Source organism: Cetorhinus maximus, unplaced genomic scaffold (assembly GCF_964194155.1).
Source record: "Cetorhinus maximus unplaced genomic scaffold, sCetMax3.hap1.1 HAP1_SCAFFOLD_3110, whole genome shotgun sequence".
In the NCBI taxonomy this organism is placed as follows: Eukaryota; Metazoa; Chordata; class Chondrichthyes; order Lamniformes; family Cetorhinidae; genus Cetorhinus; species Cetorhinus maximus.
The window spans coordinates 2,988-12,500 of record NW_027599037.1 but is presented as its reverse complement, the minus strand read 5'-3'; the positions used below and the strand labels follow the sequence as shown (position 1 = coordinate 12,500).

The window sequence follows — 9,513 nt, the reverse complement described above, 5'->3', positions numbered from 1 at the left end:
TCTCTGCATATCTTTTAAAGTGGTTCATGAGCATTGAAGGTTGAGGGGCAGAATATATCGCCGACAGCAACAACTTGCGTTGATGTGGCGCCTTTAATGTACTAGACATCCCAAGGTGCTTCACGGGAACATAAATCGGATAAAACTTGAAGCCCAGCCAAAGCGAGGGGATGCTGGGGCAGGAGACGAGGCGGTGGACTTAAACGAGCGTCTTAAGGGAGGAGAGAGGCGGAGAGGTCGAGGGAGGGAATTCCAGAGCTCGGGGCCTGACCAGCTGAAGGCACGGCCGCCGATGGTGGAGCGATGGGAATCGGGGAGAGGGGATGAGCGTGAGGCCGCAATAGCAGGAGCGCAGAGATCTCGGAGGGTTGTAGGGGCTGGAGGAGGTTACAGAGGTAGGGAGGGTTGTAGGGGCTGGAGGAGGTTACAGAGATAGGGAGGGATGTAGGGGGTTACAGAGATAGGGAGGGATGTAGGGGCTGGAGGACGTTACAGAGATAGGGAGAGTTGTAGGGGCTGGAGGACGTTACAGAGATAGGGAGAGGTCGTAGGGGCTGGAGGAGGTTACAGAGATAGGGAGGGTTGTAGGGGCTGGAGGAGGTTACAGAGATAGGGAAGGTTGTAGGGGCTGGAGGAGGTTACAGAGATAGGGAGGGTTGTAGGGTCTGGAGGAGGTTACAGAGATAGGGAGGGTTGTAGGGTCTGGAGGAGGTTACAGAGATAGGGAGGGTTGTAGGGGCTGGAGAAGGTTACAGAGATAGGGAGGGGTGTAGGGGCTGGAGGAGGTTACAGAAATAGGGAAGGTTGTAGGGGCTGGAGGAGGTTACAGAGATAGAGAGGGTTGTAGGGGCTGGAGGAGGTTACAGATTTAGGGAGCGCTGTAGGGGCTGGAGGAGGTTACAGAGATAGGGAGGGTTGTAGGGGGCTGGAGGAGGTTACAGAGATAGGGAGGGTTGTAGGGGGCTGGAGGAGGTTACAGAGATAGGGAGGGTTGTAGGGGCTAAAGGAGGTTACAGAGATAGGGAGGGTTGAAGGGACTGGAGGAGGTTACAGAGATAGGGAGGGTTGTAGGGGCTGGAGGAGGTTACAGAGATAGGGAGGGTTGTGGGGGCTGGAGGAGGTTACAGAGATAGGGAGGGTTGTAGGGGCTGGAGGAGGTTACAGAGATAGGGAGGGTTGTAGGGGCAGGAGAAGGTTACAGAGATAGGGAGGGTTGTAGGGGCCTGGAGGAGGTTACAGAGATAGGGAGGGTTGTAGGGGCTGGAGGAGGTTGCAGAGATAGGGAGTGTTGTAGGGGCTGGAGGAGGTTACAGAGATAGGGAGGGTTGTAGGGGCTAGAGGAGGTTACAGAGATAGGGAGGGTTGAAGGGACTGGAGGAGGTTACAGAGATAGGGAGGGTTGAAGGGACTGGAGGAGGTTACAGAGATAGGGATAAAAGCAAAATACTGTGGATGCTGGAATTCTGAAACAAAAACAGCTGGGAAAACTCAGCAGGTCTGACAGCATCTGCGGAGAGGAACAGAGTTAACGTTTCGAGTCCGTGTGACTCTTCATCAGAACTAAAGAAGTATAGAAATGTGTTGAAATATAAGCTGGTTGAGGGGGGTGGGACTGGTAGAACTGGATAGACGGCCAGTGATAGGCAGAGGCAAGGAAGAGATTGCCAAAGACATCATCGACAAAAGGACAAAGTGGTGTTGACGGTGGTGATATTAGCTATGGAATGTTTTATCTCCACCTTTTAGCCCATTTCGATCCCTTCCCCCTACCCCACCCCCCCACTAGGGCCATCTGCCACGAGCTTGTCCTGCTTTCAACCCTTAATGTCCCCATTAGCACATCCTTTAGATAATATCACCACCGTCAACGCCCCTTTGTCCTTTTGTCTATGACATCTTTGGCAATCTCTTCTTTGTCTCCGCCTATCACTGGCCCTCTGTCCAGCTCTACCTGTCCCACCCCCCCTCAACCAGCTTATATTTCAACACATTTCTATATTTCCTTTGTTCTGATGAAGAGTCACACAAACTCGAAACGTCAACTGTGTTCCTCTCCGCAGATGTTGTCAGACCTGCTGAGTTTTTCCAGCTGTTTTTGTGACAGAGATAGGGAGGGTTGTAGGGGGCTGGAGGAGGTTACAGAGATAGGGAGGGGTGTAGGGGCTGGAGCAGGTTACAGAGATAGGGAGGGTTGTAGGGGCTGGAGGAGGTTACAGAGATAGGGAGGGTTGTAGGGGGCTGCAGGGGGTTACAGAGATAGTGAGGGGTGTAGGGGTTGGAGGAGGTTACAGAGATAGGGAGGGTTGTAGGGGCTGGAGCAGGTTACAGAGATAGGGAGGGTTGTAGGAGCTGGAGGAGGTAACAGAGATAGGGAGGGTTGTAGGGAGCTGGAGGAGATTACAGGGATAGGGAGGGTTGTAGGGATTGGAGGAGGTTACAGAGATAGGGAGGGTTGTAGGAAGCTGGAGGAGGTAACAGCTAGGGAGGGTTGTAGGGGCTGGAGGAGGTTACAGAGATAGGGAGGGTTGTAGGGGCTGGAGGAGGTTACAGAGATAGGGAGGGTTGTAGGGGGCTGCAGGGGGTTACAGAGATAGTGAGGGGTGTAGGGGTTGGCGGAGGTTACAGAGATAGGGAGGGTTGTAGGGGCTGGAGCAGGTTACAGAGATAGGGAGGGTTGTAGGAGCTGGAGGAGGTAACAGAGATAGGGAGGGTGGTAGGGGCTGGAGGAGGTTACAGAGATAGGGAGGGTTGTAGGGGCCGGAGAAGGTTACAGAGATAGGGAGGGTTGTAGGGGCTGGAGGAGGTTACAGAGATAGGGAGGGTCATAGGGGCTGGAGGTGGTTACAGAGATAGGGAGGGTTGTAGGGGGCTGCAGGGGGTTACAGAGATAGTGAGGGGTGTAGGGGTTGGAGGAGGTTGCAGAGATAGGGAGGGTTGTAGGGGCTGGAGCAGGTTACAGAGGTAGGGAGGGTTGTAGGAGCTGGAGGAGGTAACAGAGATAGGGAGGGTTGTAGGGGCTGGAGGAGGTTACAGAGATAGGGTTGTAGGGGCTGGAGGAGGTTACAGAGATAGGGAGGGTTGTCGGGTCTGGAGGAGGTTACAGAGATAGGGAGGGTTGTAGGGAGCTGGAGGAGGTAACAGAGATAGGGAGTGTTGTAGGGGCTGGAGCAGGTTACAGAGATAGGGAGATTTGTAGGAGCTGGAGGAGGTTACAGAGATAGGGACGGTTGTAGGAGCTGGAGGAGATTACAAAGATAGGGAGGGTTGTAGGGGCTGGAGGAGGTTACAGAGATAGGGAGGGTTGTAGGGGCTGGAGGAGGTTACAGAGATAGGGAGGGTTGTAGGGGCTGGAGGAGGTTCCAGAGATAGGGAGGGTTGTAGGGGCTGGAGAAGGTTACAGAGATAGGGAGGGGTCGTAGGGGCTGGAGGAGGTTACAGAGATAGGGAGGGGTGTAGGGGCTGGAGGAGGTTACAGAGATAGAGAGGGTCGTAGGGACTGGAGGAAGTTACAGAGATAGGGAGGGTTGTAGGGGCTAGAGGAGGTTACAGAGATAGGGAGGGTTGTAGGGGCTGGAGGAGGTTACAGAGATAGGGATAAAAGCAAAATACTGCGGATGCTGGAATTCTGAAACAAAAACAGCTGGGAAAACTCAGCAGGTCCGACAGCATCTGCGGAGAGGAACAGAGTTAACGTTTCGAGTCCGTGTGACTCTTCATCAGAACTAAAGAAGTATAGAAATGTGTTGAAATATAAGCTGGTGGAGGGGGGTGGGACTGGTAGAACTGGATAGACGGCCAGTGATAGACAGAGGCAAGGAAGAGATTGCCAAAGACGTCATCGACAAAAGGACAAAGTGGTGTTGACGGTGGTGATATTAGCTATGGAATGTTTTATCTCCACCTTTTAGCCCATTTCGATCCCTTCCCCCTACCCCACCCCTCCACTAGGGCCATCTGCCACGAGCTTGTCCTGCTTTCAACCCTTAATGTCCCCATTAGCACATCCTTTAGATAATATCACCACCGTCAACGCCCCTTTGTCCTTTTGTCTATGACATCTTTGGCAATCTCTTCTTTGTCTCCGCCTATCACTGGCCCTCTGTCCAGCTCTACCTGTCCCACCCCCCCTCAACCAGCTTATATTTCAACACATTTCTATATTTCCTTTGTTCTGATGAAGAGTCACACAAACTCGAAACGTCAACTGTGTTCCTCTCCGCAGATGTTGTCAGACCTGCTGAGTTTTTCCAGCTGTTTTTGTGACAGAGATAGGGAGGGTTGTAGGGGGCTGGAGGAGGTTACAGAGATAGGGAGGGGTGTAGGGGCTGGAGCAGGTTACAGAGATAGGGAGGGTTGTAGGGGCTGGAGGAGGTTACAGAGATAGGGAGGGTTGTAGGGGGCTGCAGGGGGTTACAGAGATAGTGAGGGGTGTAGGGGTTGGAGGAGGTTACAGAGATAGGGAGGGTTGTAGGGGCTGGAGCAGGTTACAGAGATAGGGAGGGTTGTAGGAGCTGGAGGAGGTAACAGAGATAGGGAGGGTTGTAGGGAGCTGGAGGAGGTTACAGGGATAGGGAGGGTTGTAGGGATTGGAGGAGGTTACAGAGATAGGGAGGGTTGTAGGAAGCTGGAGGAGGTAACAGATAGGGAGGGTTGTAGGGGCTGGAGGAGGTTACAGAGATAGGGAGGGTTGTAGGGGCTGGAGGAGGTTACAGAGATAGGGAGGGTTGTAGGGGGCTGCAGGGGGTTACAGAGATAGTGAGGGGTGTAGGGGTTGGCGGAGGTTACAGAGATAGGGAGGGTTGTAGGGGCTGGAGCAGGTTACAGAGATAGGGAGGGTTGTAGGAGCTGGAGGAGGTAACAGAGATAGGGAGGGTGGTAGGGGCTGGAGGAGGTTACAGAGATAGGGAGGGTTGTAGGGGCTGGAGAAGGTTACAGAGATAGGGAGGGTTGTAGGGGCTGGAGGAGGTTACAGAGATAGGGAGGGTCATAGGGGCTGGAGGTGGTTACAGAGATAGGGAGGGTTGTAGGGGGCTGCAGGGGGTTACAGAGATAGTGAGGGGTGTAGGGGTTGGAGGAGGTTGCAGAGATAGGGAGGGTTGTAGGGGCTGGAGCAGGTTACAGAGGTAGGGAGGGTTGTAGGAGCTGGAGGAGGTAACAGAGATAGGGAGGGTTGTAGGGGCTGGAGGAGGTTACAGAGATAGGGAGGGTTGTAGGGGCTGGAGGAGGTTACAGAGATAGGGAGGGTTGTCGGGTCTGGAGGAGGTTACAGAGATAGGGAGGGTTGTAGGGAGCTGGAGGAGGTAACAGAGTTAGGGAGTGTTGTAGGGGCTGGAGCAGGTTACAGAGATAGGGAGATTTGTAGGAGCTGGAGGAGGTTACAGAGATAGGGACGGTTGTAGGAGCTGGAGGAGATTACAAAGGTAGGGAGGGTTGTAGGGGCTGGAGGAGGTTACAGAGATAGGGAGGGTTGTAGGGGCTGGAGGAGGTTACAGAGATAGGGAGGGTTGTAGGGGCTGGAGGAGGTTCCAGAGATAGGGAGGGTTGTAGGGGCTGGAGAAGGTTACAGAGATAGGGAGGGGTCGTAGGGGCTGGAGGAGGTTACAGAGATAGGGAGGGGTGTAGGGGCTGGAGGAGGTTACAGAGATAGAGAGGGTCGTAGGGACTGGAGGAGGTTACAGAGATAGGGAGGGTTGTAGGGGCTAGAGGAGGTTACAGAGATAGGGAGGGTTGTAGGGGCTGGAGGAGGTTACAGAGATAGGGATAAAAGCAAAATACTGCGGATGCTGGAATTCTGAAACAAAAACAGCTGGGAAAACTCAGCAGGTCCGACAGCATCTGCGGAGAGGAACAGAGTTAACGTTTCGAGTCCGTGTGACTGTTCATCAGAACTAAAGAAGTATAGAAATGTATTGAAATATAAGCTGGTTGAGGGGGGTGGGACTGGTAGAACTGGATAGACGGCCAGTGATAGGCAGAGGCAAGGAAGAGATTGCCAAAGACGTCATCGACAAAAGAACAAAGTGGTGTTGACGGTGGTGATATTAGCTATGGAATGTTTTATCTCCACCTTTTAGCCCATTTCGATCCCTTCCCCCTACCCCACCCCTCCACTAGGGCCATCTGCCACGAGCTTGTCCTGCTTTCAACCCTTAATGTCCCCATTAGCACATCCTTTAGATAATATCACCACCGTCAACGCCCCTTTGTCCTTTTGTCTATGACATCTTTGGCAATCTCTTCGTTGTCTCCGCCTATCACTGGCCCTCTGTCCAGCTCTACCTGTCCCACTCCCCCAAACCAGCTTATATTTCAACACGTTTTTATATTTCCTTTGTTCTGATGAAGAGTCACACAAACTCGAAACGTCAACTGTGTTCCTCTCCGCAGATGTTGTCAGACCTGCTGAGTTTTTCCAGCTGTTTTTGTGACAGAGATAGGGAGGGTTGTAGGGGGCTGGAGGAGGTTACAGAGATAGGGAGGGTTGTAGGGGCTGGAGGAGGTTACAGAGATAGGGAGGGTTGTAGGGGGCTGGAGGAGGTTACTAAGATAGGGTTGTAGGGGCTGGAGGAGGTTACAGAGATAGGGAGGGTTGTAGGGGCTGGAGGAGGTTACAGAGATAGGGAGGGTTGTAGGGGGCTGGAGGAGGTTACTAAGATAGGGTTGTAGGGGCTGGAGGAGGTTACAGAGATAGGGAGGGTTGTAGGGGCTGGAGGAGGTTACAGAGATAGGGAGGGTTGTAGGGGCTGGAGGAGGTTACAGAGATACGGAGGGGTGTAGGGGCTGGAGCAGGTTACAGAGATAGGGAGGGTCGTAGGAGCTGGAGGAGGTAACAGAGATAGGGAGGGTTGTAGGGGCTGGAGGAGGTTACAGAGATAGGGAGGGTTGTAGGGGCTGGAGGAGGTTACAGAGATAGGGAGGGGTGTAGGGGCTGGGGGAGGTTACAGAGATAGGGAGGGGTGTAGGGGCTGGAGGAGGTTACAGAAATAGGGAGCGTTGTAGGGGCTGGAGGAGGTTACAGAGATAGGGAGGGTTGTAGGGGCTGGAGGAGGTTACAGAGATAGGGAGTGTTGTAGGGGCTGGGGGAGGTTACAGAGATAGGGAGGGTTGTAGGGGCTGGAGGAGGTTACAGAGATAGGGAGGGTTGTAGGGGCTGGGGGAGGTTACAGAGATAGGGAGGGTTGTAGGGAGCTGGAGGAGGAGGTTACAGAGATAGGGAGGGAGGAGGGGTTTGAAAACAAGGGTGAGAATATTAAAACCGAGGCGCTGCCGGGCGGGGAAGTGGTGCGGGTCAGCGAGCGGCGGGGGCGCTGATGGGGTAACGGGACTCGGCGTGAGTCCGGACACAGGGGTGGGGGGCAGCAGAGTTTCGGACGAGCTGAGATTTGCACCGGGTCGAATGTACGTGTTTGTAATCCAGACGTCTTTCTCTTATTTTCCACCCCCTGACAGAGGCCCCGGAGACCCCGGCAAGAAGAAGCAGCACATCTGCCACATCCCGGGCTGCGGGAAGGTGTACGGGAAGACGTCGCACCTGAGGGCACACCTGCGGTGGCACACAGGGGAGAGGCCGTTCGTCTGCAACTGGCTATTCTGCGGCAAGCGCTTCACCCGGTCCGACGAGCTCCAGCGGCACAAGCGGACGCACACAGGTGAGCTGCCCGCCTGACGGGGGCTGGGCGTGGGCGAGGGCGGCAGAGCGGAAAGAACTTGCGTTTGCGCTGACCCTCCGACCGTGCGGCGCTCCTTCAGCACTGACCCTCGGACAGTGCGGCGCTCCCTCAGCGCTGACCCTCCGACAGCGCGGCGCTCCCTCAGCGCTGACCCTCCGACAGCGCGGCGCTCCCTCAGCGCTGACCCTCCGACAGTGCGGCTCTCCCTCAGCGCTGACCCTCCGACAGCGCGGCGCTCCCTCAGCGCTGACCCTCCCACAGTGCGGCGCTCCCTCAGCACTGACCCTCCGACAGTGCGGCTCTCCCTCGGCATTGACCCTCCGACAGTGCGGCGCTCCCTCAGCACTGACCCTCCGACAGTGCGGCGCTCCCTCAGTACTGACCCTCTGACAGTGCGTCGCTCCCTCAGCGCTGACCCTCCGACAGTGCGGCGCTCCCTCAGCACTGCCGGTCATGAATCCACAACCTTCTGACTTATAGATGAAAAGTGTGAGGTCATGTACTTGGGGAGGGCTAACAAGGCAAGAGATTACACTATGTAAAGTAAAACCCTGGACAGTAGTGAAGATCAGAGGGACCTTGGTGTGCATCTCCACAGATCCCTGAAGGTAGAGGGCAGCTAGATAAGGTGGTTAAGCAGGTGTATGGGATACTTGCCTTTATTAGCTGAGGTGTAGAATACAAGAGCAGGGAGGTTATGCTGGAACCCTATATAACGCTGGTTAGGCCACAGCTGGAGTACTGCGCGCAGTTCTGGTCGCCGCATTATAGGAAGGACGTGAATTGCACTGGAGAGGGTGCGGAGGAGATTCACCAGGATGCTGCCTGGGCTGGAGGGTCTGAGCTATGAGGAAAGATTGGATAGGCTGGGGTTGTTTTCCTTGGAGCAGCGAAGGTTGAGAGGGGACCTGATAGAGGTGGATATGATTGAGGGGCATCGATAGGGTGGATAGAAAGGCACTTTTTCAATTGCGAGAGGGGTCAGTGACCAGGGGCCATCGATTTAAGGTAAGAGGCTACGAGGGGGAGTTGAGGAGAAATATTTTCACCCAGAGGGTGGTGGGGAGTCTGAAAATCGCTGCCTGAAAGAGTGATTGAGTCAGAAACTCTCGTAACATTTAAGAAGTACTTAGATATTCACTTGCGTTGCTGTAGCCTCCAGGGCTGTGAGCCAAGCGCTGGAAAATGAGATTAGTCTCATCAGATCTTCGACCGGTGCGAACACGATGGGCCGAATGGCCTCCTGTGCTGTTAACTTTTGCGAGGGGGGTCCGTCCGTAAAGTCTTTGTAACCTCGTTTAACTTTGAAGGATCGATCCAAGTAATCCAGCTCCCCTGTTCTTACCCCACTACCTTGCAATGCAGATTCTTCCCCTTCCAGTATTTATCCGATTCCCCCTCCTCCTATTGAATCTGCTTCCACCGCCCTTTCAGGCAGCGCCTTCCAGATCACAACAACTCGCTGTGTTTATAAAAAATAATTCTCCTCATCTCCCTCCCACCCACCCCCACCCTCTGGTTCTGTTACCGATTCTCTTCAATCTGTGTCCCCTCTGGTTACCGACCCTCCCGCCCACTGGGAACAGTCTCTCCCTCTCCTACTCTACCCCAAACCCTCCCCACTTCGTGATTTCGAACCCCTCGATTCAATATCCCACTTAACCTTCTCTGCTCTAAGGAGAACAATCCCAGCTTCTCCAGTCCCTCCACGTGAACTGAAGTCCCCTCATCCTCCCTCCGGGGTCCCGTTCTGGTAAATCTCCCTCCGCACCCTCTCCGAGACACTCGACATTCTTCCTGGAGTGCGGGGCCCGGGATATGGGGAACTCCAGCTGGGGGCGAA

General features: G+C 54.4%; 1 protein-coding gene across 1 annotated transcript in view; it reads left to right on the top strand.

The window, feature by feature from the left end:
• LOC144677825 (transcription factor Sp1-like) overlaps window positions 1-7,649 on the top strand; it is a gene marked incomplete at both ends in the record, with an annotated part of 10,845 nt that extends 3,196 nt beyond the window's left edge. The window contains one exon of the mRNA XM_078537832.1: window positions 7,450-7,649. Within this exon, the coding sequence (XP_078393958.1) occupies window positions 7,450-7,649 (200 nt within the window). The remainder of the gene's footprint in view (window positions 1-7,449) is intronic.
• Between the last annotated feature and the right edge of the window lie 1,864 nt (window positions 7,650-9,513).